The sequence below is a fragment of the Corapipo altera genome, unplaced genomic scaffold, assembly GCF_003945725.1.
Source record: "Corapipo altera isolate COAL_440 unplaced genomic scaffold, ASM394572v1 1, whole genome shotgun sequence".
Taxonomy (NCBI): Eukaryota; Metazoa; Chordata; class Aves; order Passeriformes; family Pipridae; genus Corapipo; species Corapipo altera.
This window is the reverse complement of record NW_020884873.1, coordinates 37918084-37940555: the sequence shown is the minus strand read 5'-3', so window position 1 is coordinate 37940555 and position 22472 is coordinate 37918084. Positions and strand designations below refer to the sequence as shown.

Sequence of the window (22472 nt, the reverse complement as noted above, 5' to 3'; positions counted from 1 at the left end):
GAGAGTTGTAAAATGAAATTTTATACCCACAACAGCATTATTTTGATCCATAAAAATGCAAAGCATATGTTCACATCTGGGATTTTAATAGCTTATTCAACAAACTTGTCTCAGCTATTATTCTGCTGCATTCCTACTGAAGCAACATGATGAAGTCACGGTAGAAAACTCTGGCACCAGACATGTTCCAGATGTTCCTCTGTGCTTGATTGAATCATTGCTTCACTGAGAATACTAGGATATACAAAACTTCCATAAACTTAAATATAATTGCTAAACAATTTTTTCCTGCATTTTTAGGGCAAATATAACATATGCATCATGTAAAGTGGGTATCACACTTAATTCCAAACATACTGACTGCAGTAAGTGACAATGCTGCTCTAGCCAAGATCAACAGTTGGTTTTCTGTCAAAAAGACAGAAATTCTGACTCAAATCTGCATCTAATTATTATATCTTCAGAGATGAGAGGAGGATTAATGATTCAAATTCGGTTTGTATTTTTTAATAATCTCTTTATAATAAACAGTTTGAATCTTACCTATGGATTACCCTATAATTTGATAAATTGACTTTGAATGCTTCCAACTTATCTCCTACTGAATTTGCCAAATTTCCAGGAAAGCAACTTTGAAAGAAATTATTAAAGCGTTACTTGCCAGGCTATGCTTGATTTTGACTGAATCAAGGAGAGTGACAGATGCATGCGGAACGGGACTCCAGCTCCTCTGAAATCAAGCACTTCCTACACAGCCTTTTATGACTCAGAGCAGGAAAAGAACTCCAAGTTCACTCTTATTGCCTATATTTTCCAAGCTACTCACAGATATACACATGGTTTTTGAAGACCTTAAGACAAAGACTGACACACTGATGCTCAGTATATGAGGACATCATTCCATGCACTGGAGCCCCACATAGCCTTGCAGAAAAAGAGATGAATAAGTTTTCCTGAGCTTATTTCCAGATACAAACATGTTTCCATGGATGATACTGGTGCTTCTAAAAGGAAATAAGATGATTGAACACCAAAGACAAGTATGAGGAGAAAGTGAAATGGACAAAGCATTGCAGAAGTGGCCATGAAGGTCTGTATTTTGCCTGCCAAATATCCAGTTCTATTGTTCTGACTCTTTCTTTTGCCTTATAAAATACAATCCAAACAGCACCCTGAGAATGCCTGTGAATAGCACAGGAAGAGAAAGTTATAATGGATTGAATGCAGGAAAGGAAAATGGGCATTGCTGGTAGCCACGAAACAGAAAAACCCTAAACAGTGCTGCAGCAGATCAGTTCACTATGATGCATTTGGCCTGTAGCTGAATTATGAGCATGAACTGTCTCAAAGAAGATTGCAATCACAAAGAGCTGGGAAAGGAGTATGAATCTTCGAAGTTACACAGATTCAGCAGAAAACCCCAAGAGCAGGGAGGGAAGATAAACACTCACTCGAATGCCAAACTCCTGTTGGTGCTGCCTGTGTCCATGTCTGTGCAGTGTTGCCATTCATTCCCTTGAATGAATGCACTGCTACAGGCCTCGGTCTTAACTGCAAGTGGATGTAACAAAACCTTTTACTGTACACTAAACCTATGCCTCCTCTCTGTCCTATAATACACATAGTCCAGAAAGCACACTGCTCTAAGAACCAAGATGAGAGTAGGACCATAGAGCATAAAAAAGGAGTAAAAACAGAGAAGTTAATAAAACGAGTATAAAAGACAGAAGAAATGCAGCTTGGAAAGACATCTAACTGAAGTTGTAACCACGGCATCTCAGGTATCTCTCTCTGTAGCACGGATTCTCAGACGAGTCTAAATTTATAACTCAAATACATTATCCACAAACCCCACAAAATTTTATTTTTTTTAACATTTTCAATTTGTTCTTACAAAAAAATCTGCATACTTTATTTTTTCCCTTGAAACTTTTGCTTTTTCTGTAATTATATCTCATCAGAAAAGTATTCCTGTGAAATCCCAGTTTATAGAAAAAATTCTTGGTTTGAGCCCATACTTTACTCTGTTCTTACAGTTCAAAAGATCTGCTGCTGCTTTCCAGATGGTGAACATATCCCCCTATCATTCAACTCTGATAAAATCCATCTGAATTTTTTATACCTACTTTACACATATACACATAAAATGATTTATTCTTTCAGATTAAATCTCTTAATGCATTACATTCATGAGGTAGTCAAGCTATGCAATGATTTTCAATAGAAATCAATACATGAGCAGTAACCTACAACTGAAGAACAGCAAACATGCTTCAGAATCAGGCTGGTACTTCTTTTACTGTTCCAAGCAATTCTTTGTTGCTCTGCATCCCTATTCTCAATTGTCCCTATAACCCTATCTTCTATGTTAAAATGATGAAATCTTAATTCACTTGATACCTATTCTAGATATTTTTAGATGCTAGCTCAATATACACTATACATCTACAGTGAATAGCAGTGGTAAACATTTCTCTAGAACAGACAAAGGCACATGCTTTCCAATGAAACTGTTACTGTATCATGTGAATTCCTTCTTGCTGTTAAACAGTTCTTTTCCAGACTTCTATGACATTTGCTTTTTTCAATGTTTAAGCAGCAAACTGTCATTATGTAGAATGGGACTGCTCCAGGACATGGAAAAGCCTGTCAGAATCACATAGCTACCTCCTACCTCTCCATTCCAATGTCCAAGGAATCAACAGAATATGGGCATATTTCTATATTCCTCAGGAATCCAGGAAGGACCAGAGTGTAACCCTTTCAAGCGTCTTAAAATATAATTATAAAACCCCCACACTTTATTGGGTATTTTTGCTGTTATTTTCATAGCAAAACCAACTTGTTCTGAGAATGCCACTCCTAGAAAACAGACGGTTTAAACAACTATTTTTCTTTGGAGATTTTTTTTTTTGGGGGTCAGATGTGTATCACTAACTCCAACCGATGAGTTACCATTATAGGAACGAATATCATATAAATTACACTGCTAAAAACTGCATCAACTTTATTATAAAGAAGCCATGATTCTGAGTCAGGTGTAAGCTGGAGATGGATGTGTAAGGAGAGTTTGTATATCAGTTGGCTTGTAGCTAATTTGGTTACATATAATAGTGTAGATATTTATTTTCCATAACACTTCTAGCTTCCTATTCCCTTTAATTAGATCCACCATGAAATGGGATTAAGTATTTTCTCTGAATGTCATCAACCACACTGTGAAAACTGGTACCCGGAGATTTAGAATTTTGCTTGGGTTTTTTTAAATATGAGCAAAGACATTCAAAATACCAAAACCTGAATCACTATCCAAACTCACTTCTTTGGAAATTTAGAAAGAAGTTTAATAAAACACCTCAAAACTTCTCATGTTTAAGGTGTGGAAAAATCATTTATACTATCCCAAGAGGTCAAATGCAAGTCAATTCCTCAATACAGAAATCCAAAAAATAAAAGAAACAGATAACAAAATAAAAAAACCAAACAATTGAAAACATAATCCAAACAAGAGTCTGCTGGTCTACAGAAATTTCAAAGCACAAAGAAATTTTTCACTAGAATGCAACAAGGAAACCTAAGAGGAAGCAGGGCTAGAAGTTCTGCTCTAAGTTATTCACATTTCCTAAACATCCATCAAATTAGCACCTATCTGGAACATGACAACTAGAATTATGACATTTAAGAGAAGAAAACTAGGCCAATTAAAGCAGTTCAGTTTCTGTCCTAATGGAAAAACATTCTCTCATATATCTTGTAATGCATAGGAGAATCCTCTGCTATCTTGGTCCTCAATGCAGCATATAAATACTGTTCTTACTTTGATTTATGTTTTTAATTTATATATAGTTTATACCATGACAACAACAATTGCAACTGTATCTACAAAATTCATTGTGGCATCCAGTGTGCAGAGTACATCTGTGTAATCATACAGCACTGTTCTTAATTTCAAAAAAACTCCCATAGTAGCTTTGATGACAGAAACAAAATACAAAAAAGCACTAAACATCTAATATTTTCATGGTATTGTGCCCCATTTCACAATAAAAAAAATTTTAATACAAACTTTATTTTGTAGTTATGATATATAATTGTATTTAGGAAGATGACTCAGGAATATATACCTTTGTGTTTAATAATATCTCTCATAAAAGAACACCAGAAACACTTTCAAGTAATGACTAATGTAGTCCTATGGTGTGTAGAAATTCACACCCGCAAAACTAATAAGTGTTTACACAGGGCATGTCTAGTTATATTTGCTATCATTTTGTCTCTGAAGTACTGAATAGGCTGCACTCCCTGCTTCAGGGAAGGTCTGTTTGGTGTTAAAAGAGCTGGAAGAAACTTCGAGTTCCTACAAATCTTTGTGAAACCAAATAGACAAACAGCACTAGAAGTGATGAGACACAATGTGAGTAGTGATGAAGTGAGAAACTTTACTCAGACATGGCAGAATTGCTACTTATAAGCTACTGTCAACCCTTAGCGCTCAGAATGTATAACAGGAGCTGAAGAGAAATTTTCAGATATTTCAGCAGAAGCCCAACAAGCAAATATAATTAATTTTTACAGGCAACTCTAGGACAAGCAAAGTACAGTTTGATCAGCTCAAAGAAATTTAACGAGTCAGCAAATTGAAGTAAAATTGAAAGTTTTCTTTTTTAGAAATAATAATTATACATAATAATATTAACCCTGTAGAATTAATACAGGAAATGTTCAGATACTCAAGAAAATATTTTCTTTATTGCCTGTAAGACTCTGAAGAATTAGGTTGCATTATCCCTTTAATGTTTTAAGAAAATGCTACCCATACCTACTGAGGATATTATATATATATTAAGAAGTCACTGAGCTCTACAGACGTGTGCACAATGAGACATACAAAACAAATGTATTCAAAATGTGTGCATGTTGATAGATTGCATATGGCAAGAAAATATTCCACTAGGAAGTGCAGGCATTCAGGAAAAACTGTTTGCTCATATGCTTAAGAGTCTCTGAAATTATTAGATTTCTATCTTCTTGTAAATTTTGGGAAGGAAAACACAAGGACTCTTAGAGTAGTCCATAGAGCAAGATCCATTAATCAGACACACAGCCTGTGAAAGTTAGGCTTAGAAAGTTGATACTAAAATAACAAATTTCTTTAATGGACCTTTTCTGTATTCATCACTGCAATAATGTCACAAATGCCAAAGATAAATTGATTTAGCTTGCTGTTAAATATTAATATCTTATGCTCAATAACATCAACAGCAGCTTGTGGACTGAACTTGAAAAGAGCTGTCCCTTAGACAGAAACAGACGACAATTTGTCAGACTAATTAATTGCTGTTCTTTCTTACATCTTTCAGAGGTAATGACTGTAATTAGCTCTTCACTTCCTAGAGAAAAATGTTTTCACAGCACTAATTACATAAAACAGGTTTTTGTATTCTTACATAAAAGAAATCCTCTGATGCTGCCAAAGTAGAGTCAATTTAACTGAAGATTACACATGAAGTTTACATAAAAGATGAACTTCTTTTCTGATCAGTGACTGACTGAAAAACGGGTTAAACATTGTAACACCAGCTGCATACATAGACTATAATCAAGCAAAGCTTCCACTGCAACCTTCAAGTAACTTTTTATAATCTTGCAAGACAGAAAGAAACCATTTTAGACAGTTTAATGCCTAAATTGTTATCCATTAAGACGCTGTTTTCAAACCTCTCACCAATATTGTCTTGTCAAACACAGAGTCTGTAGAGATTAAAAGTTATTGGGGGAAACGTAGAAATAACGGAGTGAAATCTATCAGCTTATTATACATAGAAATTAAATTAGATTTTTTAATCCTTTGAACATATAAAACCATTTAAAAAAAAATTAACATTGTTCCCACAGCCCCTGAAGCTGCCAAAGCACACTACTGTTAAAAGCAGCTCAGCATAATAATACATCCCTACTTAGATAATCATTGTCATACCTGAACATATAAAAAATCTGAAAAATATTTCTTCTCACAATGCTTTGTTTGCCAGTGGTGAAGTGAGACATGAAAAAGCCAAAGACTAGACCAATAAAGAACTCAAGCATCTAATTTCTGTTCACTTCCCAAACTACATACAAATCCAAAACTAAAAGCCTCAAGTCTCCACTGGTAACTGGATTCAACTAGCCTCCCCCACTACTTCTGTTTCTATCAAGGTTCTGAAAGTGCCTTGTCTACTAATTAGATATTCATGACCCTTATGGACAGGTCAAGAAAGGTTATATCATCCAAGGATACAGACCAAGATCTGCATTCGAAAACAAACTCTCATCATCCAAACGCTCTTTACCAAATAAAAAAATGAGCAGGCTATAGGAAACACAGCTTCCACTTCTTTTTTTTTTTTATCTGACAAAGCATTCAATCCATACTTCAGACAGCCGGGACATCCTACACATTAGGGTATAAGTGAGAAGACAGCTCCAGTTTTTAGGACTGAACAGATCCAAGTATCCTGAATTATGTTACAATAGGCAAGACAGAAAACGAACACAAGTTATGTGTGGTTAAGGCATTTCCAGGACTAGTTGAAGAGGTACTGACACATACTTTCATATTTTGTCTGAAACAGATACAATGTGCAAATAACTACTGAAACAGGTGCTAATCCAGAGACTCCCTCTTTCCAAAAAGTTGCACACCTGTATCTAAGTGACTCATACTTAATTTGTTTTGGTTCAGTGAAACAGCCTTAACAAGAGCAACTGGGGGAAAAACAGTTTTGGGATGTCATATTTCAGATAATTCTACTTTGGAGCACTACTGATCAGGAAAAAAAATAAGTTATTATGCATGACCTGAACTTTTCAAACAGAAGGAAAGATGGCCATTTCCCTGAGTTCTCTCACCTATTTTTAACCAATGTGGCATCTGTAAACTTTAATAATTACTCTGAACACACAATTATATTTTTTATCACATAACATTACAGAATTGCAGGTGAAGTGAGGTAGACACTCTTCACACAATCAGTGCACTACAGGCACAGTATTGCCACACAGCAAGCACTAGTCTTTCTTATCTACATCAAAAATTGCAAGCACTGAGAAACAAATCAAGGCTTACCATTCCCACACCACAAAGCGTTCCATCAGCCAAAGGCATGTGCTGAGTACGACAACCTTTGTGAACACCTTCTGTGCTTGTGCACCACAAGCGTTTGCATTGTTTCTGAAAAGAAAAACAGATTACTTTTTTTGTACCTTTAACACCATTTTAGACAGTAGTTGTGATATTTGTATTTTCTCATACTGTGTGGGCTTAGTGTTTGCTATTAGTACTACCATTTTCCACAGACAAAATGCCACAAAACTAAAACAGACCTTGATTAAGGTCAAACAGCAAAGTGGAATACTAGAAAGTGATCCCATGAGAGTAATAGATAACTTCATTTTCTATTTCAGTTGGAAAATTAATTTAAAAATATTCAAGAGCTTATGGTTAATACCATGCAGCACAGTTTCCACATAATTCCCAACAAAAAGGCTCTGAGTTCAACAAGAATTAAATATACTGCCTATAAAATTAAGAAGAAAGCCTGCTTTTCAAATCATTAAAAGACTCTTAACAGACAAATAACCCTTATGGATTATAGGATTTAAAAAGCAGTCTTCAGAAACACCATCTTCAGTCTTTGGAGTACCCTTTTCTTTCCTTTTCTATAATATTCCCATAAAGTGTGACTCCTCCAAAACAACAATTTGCCTCAACTCCACTTAATTCAGTCTGAATCTGATCTTAAATTCTCTCCTTTGAACAGCTCCAACAAGCCATACAATATTGGTAGAGGTATTTTACAACTTAGTACAAAATCTAACACTGACATCCTGACAGTAACGATAAAGTCATAATGTTTTATTTGTGTTTATATTGAAATGGAATATCAATGTGGAAATCAAAGTTAATGCATCCTACTTTTTATTTCTATATATTTCTTGCATATGAAATTGCAGTGCTGTGCACTGAATGCTTCCTCATTCAGAAGAATATAACGTGAACTTTTACTTATTTCAGGATAAAATTATTCCCAAACCAGTAATTTTCAGTAACTTTTTAGTATAGATTGAGCACAACTTTGTCTGGTTTTCACTCACCAGATATGGGCACACTTGTGACCCAATACCAAACGTAAGTTCACACTGCTTGTTGACATCATACATTGACCCAGGCAGCTGAGAGGAAAGATCATATATTCTTTCACTAGGTTTGTCTAGGAGGCATTCACCATAGCCAGTACTGTTGTAAAACAGGAACAAAATGTGAATAAATCACTCTTAATTCATTGGAAACCTTCTCACTACTCACCCAACACTTACACATGTATATCTCAGTGGAGTTACGGGTTTGCATGCCTACTTGCCTATATAATGACTTTAATTAAAATTCATGAATAATTAAACCAGGTTACTTGGTTTTCCTTTTTTGCATTTTGCATTTAGATCCACCAAACAAAATGAAGTCGGTTTTTTTTCTGCCTGACATTGCTCATTAAAAAAAAAAAGGAAAGAAAAAGAAGATGGTACTGCCTAAATTATACTTATCATTTATTTTTACATAAAAACTTCAGAAAATAAACAGTTCCTATTCTAACCTATTAAAATCATACTGAAAATTTTTTTCAATAAACTATGCCACTATATTTAAAAAAATAAAAAATCCTTTAGCTTTGTATGTTCAGTGCAACTTTAACAAAGTCATAAACCATGTATTTTTCTGGAGGACTATTAGTACTACCATTTTCCACAGACAAAATGTCACAAAACTAAAACAGACCTTGATTAAGGCCAAACAGCGAAGTGGAATACTAGAAAGTGATCAGTATGTTGTATGTTCAGTGCAACTTTAACAAAGTCATGAACCATGTATTTTTCTGGAGGACTAAGGCCCTACAAGTTAAACCCTCTTAGGTCAAACAAAAGAGCAGTGCAAAAACTGTATTTAAGCAATACCTTTTAAATGCTTCTCAGAAATACATAAAATTGGAGAAAAAAAAAAAAAAGAAAAATAACACTCTAAACCACAGCATTATATTGACACTCACTCGAGAAATTCAGTGATATATTTTTGACTGCATTTTGACCAGGTCCATGGACTTGTATGATAATTTAAAGTTGGAGCCATTACATGATACTGATGTTTAATTCCAGCTTCTTTACATTTGAAACTGTCATCATGAGGCACATTAAATCTAAAAAGCAAAACAGACAAACTCCAAAACAAGTTCAGCAATAATTAACTGAAGCTCTCTTTGCTATAACAGTAAACGTGTTTTCAACTCAAACGAGCTTGAAAATGCCTTAAAATTTAATGGAACTCAATATATCTATCTGATATTATGGCAATAGGTATCTTTAAAATGCCTTATATAATTCTCTCCTTATCCAAATACCTTCCTGGGTAGAGGAAGAATTTTACAATTACATAATTTTTTAGCTCACCAGAAAAATTCCAGTGTTTTAGGATTATGCCACTGTATATTCTCCTCAACTGTATATACAGGTCATGGCTAGACTGTCCACAAAACGTTACTCCAATATTCCCATCGTAACTCTTACTATTCAGTAACAAAAACTACAGAGTACATTAATATTATAATTCCTGCAAATAACACATCATCTTACTTTACATCTCAGTTTAAACACCATGACAAATAACACGTGTCTAAAGGAACTTGCAGGAACATGAAAATAAACAAGCTAGCTACTGAGCTCTGTAACTTGTTACCTACAGAGTAGCATGCCTCATGGAGCTAGAGTATAGCACCTTTCTGCCATCACTGATGAGGTATGCTTCATAAAATAAAATGCTGTCATCTCCTCTTATTTTTCTGTGTAAAGTATTTCTCTTTGTCTTACTCTACTGTATTCTGAAAGGATCAAACACAAGGAAGAATATTTCTGTGTTATATTAACAATTGTCTTTTCTTAAAGGTAAATTCCTAGCAGGGCTAGAACGCAGATGAACTTAGCAGGACTATGTTGTACGCCTAGGACATGTCCCAGTATCTCGATCAGTTCATATGACAAAAGGACAGAACTTAGTTGTTTGGCCAGTCTTTCCTATAATTCAGGATACCAACCAGGTTATAAAATTCACAATTTCTTTACCTCTAGATGACATGCAGAGCTGGCTCACTGGAAGAGGCAAAAATAATGACACTTCTAAAAGGAAGTGTCAGACTGCGCTCTCTTAGAAACGCAGAGCCCATGGCTGGAAATTGGTTATATCCAAAAGGAAATAAAAAAAATTACCTGCTGGGAAATAGGTACTTACACATGTCCAAGCTCATGTGCTATAGTGAAAGCAGCACTCAATCCATTTTCTTCACTTACGGAACAGCTGCGTAGTGGATCACACATTGTACCTAGCTCTGCTAAACCTGCAAAATTGAATCCTTAAATAAATGCTTAACAGAATGAATTTTCATGTAGTGCTATATAGTGCAACAAATACTATGGTTGAAAGTCATTCCTCAAGTATGCAGCAAATTTATACAACCCCCTGGCACCAAACTACATGCCAGGAGACAACAGCAGTAAGAAATGAGAAACAATTATTTTTGTCTGTGTGACTTGAATTTTGGTTCTATTTTCTGATTTATTCCTAATTTCCTAATTATTTCCTAATTATTCCTAATTTCTCTGTACAGTGAAATTCTCATGTATTTTGTAATATAACCATACTGATTAAAAAAGAATAACTCACCAAGAGTATCACACTTCTCTCTAGCTCTGCAGATATCTTCCCTTGAAGAAAAATATTTATTTAAAATTATTACAGCATGTAAAAGAATATTTTTAAAGTAATTCACTGTCGCTATACTAAAGTAATTGCAAATCTGATTCTCAATTTTTAATCTCACAGTCCATTCAAACAATTTGTATTGTAATGAAAGAAATAATTTAAATTCACCAGACTAAGCTCGCAGCACTGTTTTCTATCTAGTGTGAAAAGAATAAAACTTAAAATACTATGCTATTTCTCTACAATGCAGACAGTAGACAATTATGATATGCTGCTGAAAAACATGCAGATTGCAAAATACTTGAAACCACCTTATGTTGTGGACCGTCTGCCAAATTAACAATGTAAAATTCAGGACTAACATCAAACAGTGTGATTTGCTGGAGTGTGTCCAACTTGCACACTGGGGGGAAATATTAGTGAAAAAGAAGAGCAAAACAGAGATTCTATTTCAATGAATGAACATCAGAACCTTCACTAAGGTTATTGGTGCACAGGAAGAATACATACTAATATATAAATATTTTCCATTTTAAGCTTTTGATTGTTCTGATTATGCCTGGGCTATCAGGAGCTGACCATCATTGCATCCTTCACTGATTCCATTAAGCACAACACTGCCTCTATCACATAAATGTACAACAGCTAAAGACTTCGTTTCCTTGTCACAATTTCAGGTGTAAGTAATTTCTATCATCTTTAATGAAAGGATCATCAGATGCTTATCTATCAACATAGTCAGAATAATTGCTCATGTATTGATAATCAGTGGTTTGGGAAGCAGAAAATAGTCTTCATTCACTTCAGCTATCTATGAACAATATCAGGGGAATGGTTGAAAGCTGATGTTGTAAAAAAAACCTGAAGCATTTGTCTTACCTAGCTGAGTAGTTGTGGCTATTTTAGATACTGTACCTAGTGATGAGAACAGCAGTATCATGATGAGAAGGGTGAGTGTCATCCAAAGTGTTTTGGGATTGCTGCCATAAGCAAAAATTACGAAGTGTAGTAGCTGCATTAAAAGTGATAGCTGGTCCTTCCTAAGCAAGAAATGGTCAAAAATATCAAATAACTGTTTTAATATTCATGCACTTGCACTTACTGTGTTGTCATTTGTGCTGCTAATCTGTAAAATAATGACTGTGCATGGAAAGTCATGTAAGAGTTCCCTTAGGATCAGATCTGAATTAAGCCACAAGTCATCAGTCATGAGAACCCATTATTTTAAATAATGCAATGTGAGCATTTATCATGTGTTAAATATTTTTTAAAAAGTGACAAGACATTTATGATAAATAAATATAAACCCCATATATTAGATAATAGATAAGCATATACTTCTTATTTAAAATATTACAACTCTTAGGGCTGAAAACACTCCAACAAAGCACTCTATAAAAGATGTCATTTCCCTGTCAGATTTCCATGTGTATAACCACACTTTAGGTTGTTATGCCATAAGCTTTCATATACTATCTGATTTATGTCAATATAAGTCAACTGGAGGTGCTAATAGAGAGACAGGGAAATAGAGGTATTAAATACACACCCTGAAGTTAACCTCACATTTCACATTTAGTCTCCTATTCTAAAACAAAATTTTATAGTTAAAGAAAATTAAACTTTGTAATTACAATGAAAATTCATGCATTTTGTTTCTTATATTAGAAAGAAATCTTTTAAATATTTATTTTCCTTACCTGTTCATTGTGAATTACAATTAATTTGACAATAACTATATTTATAAGATTTCCAATACTTGAATCTTTATAGATTGCTGCAACCTAAAGAGAAAAAAAAGTCAGAAGATTAGAATATTTAATTCATCTGGTAAACCATATGTCTTTTAATCAAGAAAAAAAATAACAAAGAAAAACAAGTCACTACACAATAGATATATCATGCATCCTTCTGCACCTTTTACCCAAGGATATGGTGACAAATCAATAGTGTTGCCCAGGTTTTAATACCCAAATAACTACAATTTTATATTCACTTCCAAATACTTAGACACCATGTTGAAATGTTAATGTAAAAAGTGCATTTATTATACACTGTAAAACCTGTAGTTTATTGATAAAATATCAAAAGAAGAAAAAGTAATATTTCTGCAACTATCAGGCATAAGCTGGTTTATGTGGATGATTTGTGCAATCAACACCTGACATAAAAGAGAGTTTTAGAAAGCAAATTTGAACAAGTAAATTTCTGCCCTTGCTTTGAGTGGAAGCTGGACTGAGTTGTAAATCTGTATTGCAAATATGCAAGACACATATATGAGTTTCTTTTCTCATCCATAAATTTTGTATTTACACACCCAATAAGCATTTTTATACATAAGTCTTGCAGACAGATAGTAAAAATCATGAGTCCATTCCATACACCAAAGTAAACCACTTTAAAGTTATTCTTCATAAAATCAGTAAAAAAGTTTATACCTTCTCAATAACAGCTTCAGATATCTCATCCATATGGATTCTACAATTTGGCTTAAAGCAGTTCGAATGACAGCCTTATGTAAACAAGAGTTGCCACTGCACACAGAAGTACTGACTTTCCTCCCTTTGAGCTTGTGCTAAGGCTGCCAGGCTACAAAAGTGATCAAGGAACTGATCCAGTTGCAAAATTATTTTTTTTTTTTTTAAATCCTGTTATACTGATCAACATGATCTCATTCCTGGTGCAATTCCTCCAACACAGGTGCTGACAGAGGGAGAGATGAAGAAGAACAGACTTCTCAAAAGCCACCTACACTTGAACTGGCTCAAGTTGCTTGTGAGACTACAGCCTTGTAGTATATGAATTCTATTTACCTGAGATCAAGTAATCCTGCTAAAACTTGGAACTGACAGAGCACTGGCTCATGCCCCATCTTTCTCTAAACTGGAGAGAGTACAATGCACAGCATTGTCCTTCATTCATTTGTTGATATACAAGCTGGAAACAGAGGATTCAATGAGAGTGGGGAAGGAGCCAGAGTTTCAGAATCCATGTGGAGAACACATTTCAGAGTAGTACAGCTATTGTTTGCTTCTTCCCATACAGACTCCTTTCTTGGTTACTAACCAGCAAGCATCCAATTATTCTGAGGTGGGAATAAGGAACATGTCTCAAATACTCACTGAAGACTTGAATCCATTGGGCACGAACAAATTCAGAATCCTTTATCAAAGAAAAGGTGTCTGAAATGCTCAAGCACTATTTAGACAGAACTCGAGTGGAAAAAACTACCATTTTTCTACTACCAAAATGACTTTACCACAACCAAGCTCCTAATGTGTTCTTCTACCTTGAGATCCACTTTAATAAACTTAGAAAGGATATTTATCTTCCCCAAAAACCATGTTCCTATAAGAACTGTTGTCTTAGAAATAACATAACACAATTATCACATTCATCTCAGCTTATGTAACTAATTAACAGTAAGCAAGTTGTCTAAATTTCTTCAATAGTCAATGGAGAAGGAGAAAGGATGAACTGTTCTGTAGACATGACTATCTAAAGATACGTATTTAGACATACATATTTTCATACAAGACAGTAAAATAAGCTATTTCATTTCTTCATTCCTTTACTATGGAAGGAGATAAGATTTTCAGATGTATGAGGCTGAGGGAAATTAATTCCAGTCCAAATCTTTCAAGTTTTATTTCTATTTAGCAAAGAAACAGAAGATAGGTTCATATGGCATTCCAAAATCATGTCAGAGAGGAATCTGAAATGAGATCTGTGAGGATCTTTGGCTTGTAACATGAAGAGGTTTGTTCCAAGGACTGACTCTCATACCATTTAAACTGATATAAGAGCTACTTACAACTGAGAATTTGTTACAACAGAAACCTATACAAGAAGATTACATGTGTATAGCATCAACAGAGACATCGTTCACTAGACCTGGTTGTTGCATTTGGCCTTGTAGATCTTCATGAGGTTCACATGGGCCCAATCCTCAAGCCTGTCAAGGTCACATTGGGTGGTACCCCTTCCCTCAAACAACTCAACTGAATCACTGATCTTGGTGTCATCTACAAACTTGCTGAGGGTGCACACAATTCCACTGTCTATGTCATTGACAAAGATATTAAAAGTATTGATGCCAATATGGACCCTTGAGGGACACCACTCACTACTGGTTTCCATTTGGACACTGAGCCATTGACAATAACTCTTAGGACATGGTCATCCAGTCAATTTCTTATCCATCTAGCAGTCCACACATCAAACCCATAACTTTCCAATTTACTAGCCAGAATGATGTGGGGACTGTATCAAAGGCCTTACAGACATCCAGGTAGATGACATCAGTAGCTCCTCCCTTGCCCACTGATGCAATCACTCCATCAGAGAAGGCCATCAGATTAGTCAGAAACACCTTTCAATTAACTAGTAAATCAGTCTAGTTAACACCTTCTTTTGGAACAGAAAGCTCTCAAACTCAGGAAACAGATGCATTTCACTGGCTGTCAAGTAAAGAGCATGCAGGTCATCTGAGGTTGTGAGACAGTCGACAAAAACCAATACAGGATTTGTCCAGTACTACAAAAGCATATATCAGGTAGAACAGGCAAACGGACTGAGAACTGAATGGGGGAGTTAACCAGGTTCAGCTAACACCAAACAATACCTGAGTGCCTAAACTGTGACTATCAACCTTCAGTGCAATATCAGCTCCCAGTTTCTTAAAGGCCTCCTGTACCATATCACCACAGCTGTGGCTGCCAGTTGACTAGAAGTAAGTTGGTCACAAAGTTTAGTTTCTCTTGATATCCCTGTTGTAACTGTCCGTTAAAGTGTGACCGTGAATAATGGAAAAATATCCTGTTTAGAAAAGTGACTAATAAACAAGCAAGTACGCCTAGAGGTTGGAAGATAAGTAAATGATATATCCAAATCCAATTGGACTTCTTCAGCTTTTTTTCCTTTTTTTTTTTCCTAAATATTGTATCACAAGGCCTCTTTTTTTTTTCCTCTTGTCTGTTACACACAACCATGACACCAGGAGAATACAAACTTTCATATTCCTTGAAAGAAACAGGTATCACTTCATAGGTTGCATGTCTTTTGCAGGCTCCAGTAATCTCTTATTTTCACTGTAGTGATGAAAGGATGTAAGATAACCAGGATCCATGAGACTTCTCCAGGATCTGGGACATTTCTCCTTCACCCCCTCTACTGTCATATCCTTATTCTGTCACATATTTCATAAGACCCCCAAATTGTCTGAAGTTATGAGATATGAACAGTCATTGCTTCATTGAATGAGAAAGAGCTGTGTTATTTCTGCTGATGTTGCTCTTACTCAGTTCCGTGCATATTTCTGAACTAAACTGGCTTCCACCAGTGGAACCTAATGCCAGAAGAGACTTCTCATGCAAATTTGCACAAGTACACCTATATGTCTGAGGGTTACCATTTTTTCCACTATGAGTTTTAGGTCATCTCCTGTCTCCTCATCCAAGTCATCTTCAATATACTATCCCTTGAGTTAACCAGGTAGAGGTTCCACATGACACCTAGTAGAATGCTTTAGTGAAGGTAGAAAGAAAGAATACATCCCTTTTAAAGGCTGAGTCACCCTGTGTGCTGGTTTTGGCTGGGATAGAACTAATTTTCTTCACAGTGACTGGTATGGGGCTGTGTTTTGGATTTGTGCTGAACACAGGATTGATAACATACAGATGTTTTTGTTATTGCTGAGCAGGGCTTACACAGAGCCAAGGCCTTTTCTGCTTTTCACACTGCCACGCTGGTAAGGAATTTGGAGGTGCTGGGGCAGGTGATCCAAACTGAGCAAAGTAATATTCCATACCATTTGACATCATGCTCAGTATATAAAGCTGGGGGAAAGAAGGAGGAAGTAGAAGTTTGGATGGATGGTGTTTGTCTTCCCAAGTCACTGTAACGTGTGATGGGGCCCTGCTCTCTTGGGGATGGCTGAAGACCTGCCTGCCCATGGGAAGTAGTGAATTAATTCCTTGTCTTGCTTTGCTTTTATGTGTGGCTTTTGCTTTCCCTATTAAACCATCTTTATCTCAACCCGTGAGTTTTCTGGCTTTTACCCTTCCAATTCTCTCCCTGATCCTGGTGGGGACATGAGCCAGCGGCTGTGTGGGGATTGGTTGCTGGCTGGGCTGAAACCACAACTTATCAGGAATGCCTATGCTCTTTCTTGTGACTGAGATGGGTGCAAAGATATCCGTTTAATATTGCAATAACTCAGCAAATGGTGACTTAGTCATGATCATTACCATCTACAACCATTTGATGAAATTATGCACCACAGCTATAATCAGATCATATCAAATGCCATCACGCACAGCTCAGATATCAATGTATCCCTCCTTTCAGTATCTGAAACAGACTACCTCAAAAGATCATTTCACAAGATACAACCATAGTCAGGCATCTCTAGCCACTAGAAGCTACTCAGAGAAAGATATGAGTGTTGCTTGGCTCGTTATTCATGAGATGGGGCCCAAATAGCTCAGAGTAAGACCTTTGCCATAATTAAAAAGTACCAAGGCTTCGCCTTAGGAACAGCCCTTGAACCCTGTACTACTTAGGAGAAAATCACAGAGACAAGTACTTGTCTAATCATCAAACATCTAATCAACAACCACCACCAGCACCTAGGTTAAAACCACAGTAAATAGTACTAACAGCAGTGAAGCGTAAAGATGGGCAAGTATGTGCCTCCCTAGGTACTGCAAAATTTCATAGAATCACTTAGGTAGGAAAAGATCCTTAAGATCATTGAGTTCAACCATTAACCTAATACTGCCAAGTCCACCAGGAAACCCTGCCCCCAAGCTACTATCAGGTATGGTGACTCCACCGCTTTCCTGGGCAGCCTGTTCCAATGCTTTACAACCCTTTCCATCAAGAAATTTTTCCTAAGCCTTCCCTGGTGCAGTCTGAGAGCATTTTCTCTGGTCCTGTTGCTTGTTACTTGGGAGAGAGCATTGACCCCCAGTTCAATATAACCTCCTTTTAGGTAGTTATAGAAAGTGATAAGGTCTCCCTGAGTCTCCTTTTTTACAGGGGGAAAAAAAGCACCTCACCTCCCTCAGCTGCTTCACATAGGACTTGTGCTCCAGATCCTTCACCAGCCTCGTTGTCCTTCCCTGGACACACTTTTGTCCTTCCCTGGACACACTCCAGCACTTTAATGTCTTTCTTGTAGTGAGGGGCCCAAAACTGAACACAGTGCTTGAGGTGCGGCCTCACCAGTGCCAAGTACAAAAAGGAGAGATTACAAAGTTTTTGCTGCAAGCAGACTCAGAACAGACCAAGTAGTTTTTTACTACCAAACTAACTATATAAGCAGTACAGTAGTTAAATAATCAGGTACTTGATAGAGAAAAAGAGGACAGTACCTCAAAATGTCTCATGAAATCAGATTGGAGGTGGTTTTGGTGTTTTTGTAGTAAACTTCAATGTCTTAATTAATTACTTCAGTTGCTAAGATCAAGGCTTCATGTTAGGGGCCTTGAACTTCCAGAACATAGTGTGTCTAAGATAAAGTCTACCAGTTACTAAATCTATGAGGGTAGTGCCTACTGCCTGTTCTGCTGATACAACACTTGGAGGAACAATAAAAAAACAGTGCAAGTTAAGCAATCACGGAATTCTTTATTATTTATTTTTAATTTGACATTAAATAATGCCACTCTGTATTGCATTTCAATACAAAATTTTTTATAAATTCCTACGGCAAAGGTATGTAATTCAAAATACATGGAATATTTCAATTAGAACCAATAAGTATTTCCAAGACACAGCGTAAATAATGTGAATACTCATATTGCCAACATTTATGCAACTTTAAAGAAATTAGAAAATGCATTCCAATTCCAGTTCAATGGGATTACTTGCATGCGGAGAGTTAAGCCTTTTGAGGTTGAATTGGATGAGTGACAAGACACTTAAAACCCTAAAAATATTTAGCAGTATATTTCAGTTCTTATTTTCCACTCACAAAAGAGCAGCAAGTTTACTTTGTTGGCTTTGTTACTGATAAAAAAAACCTCAAAGAAAATAAAAGAAAAATGGGCCAGGATTTCAAAGGTTCTTCTGGGAGCTAGATGTCTAAGTTTCATTAAAATTTAATGGGATTTATATGCTTAAAGTTTTTAGGTTTCTTTAAAATCCAAGCCAAAACTGAATAACCTTAAAAGTTTCAGAATTATTACAAGACTAGAGTATAATGCTTGTTTCACTTAAAATGGCAACAACCTGACAATTTCCTATAACACGAGAAGTTGCTTGACCAGACACAAATATCAGTTAAATTCAATAATCAAAGCTATCTGTATAATGGCAGAAAGGATAAAATTTAATAGCTTCATTTCTTTCCTTTAAGGGTTATTGAATAAGACTAATAATGCTTTTATTTCAAACACTAAGAGGCTGTGGGTTAAGAAATGACCCACCTGCATACTGATAAATTCTAATACAGATTCCATAGCAAAGAATGGTAGTCATTTGTTTTCCTATCCTTCATATTTTTTTATTAGTTTACTGAAAAATAACTATTATGGGAAGGAGAAGGATGAGAAGAGACTGAAGACTGTATATTCATTATTTGATTTGTATATGCATTATTATTTGTATATGCATTATTTGATTTGTTTGAAAAAACAATATATATGTGAGGAGAGGGTTGGACCCAATGACTTCCAATTAGTCTGATTCCAAGACATTGCTGAAATGCTTCAAGGAGAAGGGAGATCAGCTGGGATATGTATTCTTTGGGGTGGGGGAGGGGGATAGAATTCACTGAACTGTAAAGAAAATCTTTGAGAATTAAGATCTGATTTTATATTTTTTTTAAATCTGCGTTTGTAGGAGCTCAACATTGCTATAAAAAACATTTTAAGAAATTTTTGTTTCAAGTTTACACTCAGAAGTAGCAGATACATATGTTAATAAGAGCTGCCAGAAGATGCAAGTTATACATCTTACCACCTAGAGTGGTAGTCAAAGATACTACATTCATGCTAAAGAGGTAGTGTTTTATCGTATGCTATTACCTCAAAGCCAGCAGCAAGTGTAAAACCCTAGTTTTACAGTACAGATAGGTAACTATAAGAATTAAATTGTAAGTTTTTTAGCAAAGAACTGGTATTCTTTCAGTCATACATTATATGTTAAATAATAGATCTTAAAAATAGTTCATATACTGATTCTCTCTAGCAGCAATTATACAATGCTTCTCTTATTTACCTAGAAGTCCAATTATGTAAGTAAAGAGACTTTAGAAACATTGCACTGTGAAGAATTGTAGTGGAATGTACAACAGCTACAGATGTTTTTAAGAACAATGTTTTGTTCTTAAAAAAAAAAAATCCAGGAATTACATTACCTATAACCACAATAACACCTTATGGAAATGATATCATTAATGTTCTATTTCATCTTATTGTAAAGTACTGTAAAAAACAGCTTCCATTTTAAAATAATGTTTTGACCACTTTGCTTTGTTTCTTGGAACAGCTCTTTATTAAAAAAGTGCCTATAAAAATGGCATCTTTGGGACCACTTGTTTCTAAAAGAATTCCAAACTGGGTCTGCACTATAAGTTAAAGAGAAAAAAACACTTTCAGTACTGATTTTTTTTGGTAGTACATGAACTTTCAGACTTTCACACCACTGGAAGTAGAAAAATTCAGAAGACTTAATAAAATTAAAGTATGCTAATCTCCCTTAAAGTATAATTATTTTTCTTACAAACCAATAAAATAAAACTCCATCTTCTACATTTAGATCTGTTACATCATCTGTGTAATAGATGACAGCACCTCTACTGCCATCAGCTGGATATGCAGATATTAGAGCGAGCAGAATTCAGTTGAGTTGTCTAGCTGCGTATTATCTAGCATCCCTTCACGTGATACAGGTTATCAGACACCTATACACAACTGGCAGTTATGACTCGTCATTTACAGGAGACTCGCAGAGATTTGACATCACTGGCATAAGTGGAACCCGGTGGGATGAGACTTGTGACTGGAGTGCCCTGATGGACAGTTACAGGCTCTTCAGGAGGGATAGGCAGGGCAGAAGAGGCAGAGGGGTGGCACTGTATGTAATGGAAGGGTTAGAATGTATGGAGCTCACAGTTGGCAATGGCACCTTTGAGAGCCTCTGGGTAAGAATCAAGGGGCAAACAAATAATGTAGATGTCATGGTGGGAGTCTGCTACAGACCTCCTAGCCAGGACAATGACACCAACAAATTATTCTTTGAGGAACGAAGAGATACTTCCAAGTCAACTGCTCTTGTCCTTATGGGGGACTTCAACTTGCCAGAAATTAACTGGGAGCATCACATAGCTGGTACAACCCGGGCCAGAAGATTCCTAAAAAACCTAAATGACAACTTTATGGAAGAGGTCCTAAGAGAGCCAACTTGGAAACATGCCCTCCTTGATCTGCTGCTTGTCAACAGAGCGGATCTTGTGAGCAAAGTGGAGATTGGTGGCCGTCTCAGCCACAGCAACCATGAAAGGATCGAGTTTAAAATCTCTGTTGACAGGAGGAAAAGTGTCAGCAAAATCTCAACTTTGACATGAGGAGAGCAGACTTCAGGTTGCTCAGGGAATTAGTAAGTAAGGTCACCTGGGAAAATGTTTTTCCAGGTGCTGGGGTCCATCAGTGCTGGTCACTTTTCAAACATCACCTCCTAAGGACACAGGAGCAGGCAATTCCAAAATGTCAGAAGTCAAGCAGGCAAGACAGAGGGCCAGCTTGGCTGAGCAGGGATCTTCTGTTGGAAATACGGCAAAAAGGAAGGGGTATGCCCAGTAGAAGTGAGGTCAAGTGACACAGTAAGAATTCAGAGACGCTGCTTGGTGCTGTAGGGAGAACATCTGTGCAGTCAAAGCTCAACTGGAGTTGAAGCTGGCATCAGACAAAGCATCACCAGCTGGTCGAGGGAGGGGATTGTCCCACTCTGCTCTGCACTGATGTGGCCTCACCTTGGATATTATGTGCAGTTTTGGCACCACAATATAAGAAAGATATTAAGCTATTAGAGTGTCCAAAGAAGGGCAACAAAGATTGGATCATACTCTCAAGCACATGATGTGACTCTTGGGGATGGTCCTGTGCAGGGCTAAGGGTTGGACTAGATGATCCTTGTGGGTCCCTTCCAACACAGCATATTCTATGATTCTGTGATTCTGAGCTTTGTGAAGCAGCTGAGGCCAAATCAGATGCCCTGTGGCTTCTTAAATGGCACTGGGCACTTCTACAAAGCAATTTAATTGATCACAGTGAAAACCAGAGAGCTATTCTGTCCATTGAAAAGTAGATGTCTATAACTGGTCAAGTGAATAGCTGTCTATAAAGCAGATGTCTCTATAGACACCCATATGGCAGGTGCTTTAATTTGCAAGCCCCAAGGTAGATGCAGTTTCATATAAATTAAGCTTCTTGAACAGATGTAAAGACAGAAATCTAGAAACAATTATAACGCAGAATATGTTAGCATGGCTTTTGCCATGGTTCGACAGATGTTATGGTAAACTTCTTGATTATACAGAGTTTATTGTACTATATTCTGAATCAACACAAGTAATGACTTTTGGTTCAAAAAAGGATTTACTCCAGAAAGATCGCAAACAAATTATGCCAACTCAAAGTCTGACCCATATTAAACTGAAATTACTTGAAAACTAGAAAAA

At 36.2% G+C, this 22472-nt stretch overlaps 1 protein-coding gene across 4 annotated transcripts in view; it reads right to left on the bottom strand.

Annotated features, from left to right (window-relative positions):
• ADAMTS20 (ADAM metallopeptidase with thrombospondin type 1 motif 20) overlaps window positions 1–22472 on the bottom strand; it is a 92506-nt gene that overhangs the window by 51768 nt on the left and 18266 nt on the right. For 3 of the 4 annotated variants that reach the window (XM_027663670.1, XM_027663688.1, XM_027663678.1), the window contains exons 5-11: window positions 12487–12570; window positions 11702–11826; window positions 10748–10788; window positions 10316–10421; window positions 9084–9230; window positions 8137–8278; window positions 7109–7213 (exon numbers count right to left, since the gene is read on the bottom strand). In XM_027663670.1, the coding sequence (XP_027519471.1) occupies window positions 7109–7213; window positions 8137–8278; window positions 9084–9230; window positions 10316–10421; window positions 10748–10788; window positions 11702–11826; window positions 12487–12570 (750 nt within the window). The remainder of the gene's footprint in view (window positions 1–7108; window positions 7214–8136; window positions 8279–9083; window positions 9231–10315; window positions 10422–10747; window positions 10789–11701; window positions 11827–12486; window positions 12571–22472) is intronic. The other variant, XM_027663695.1, reaches the window with a different exon arrangement.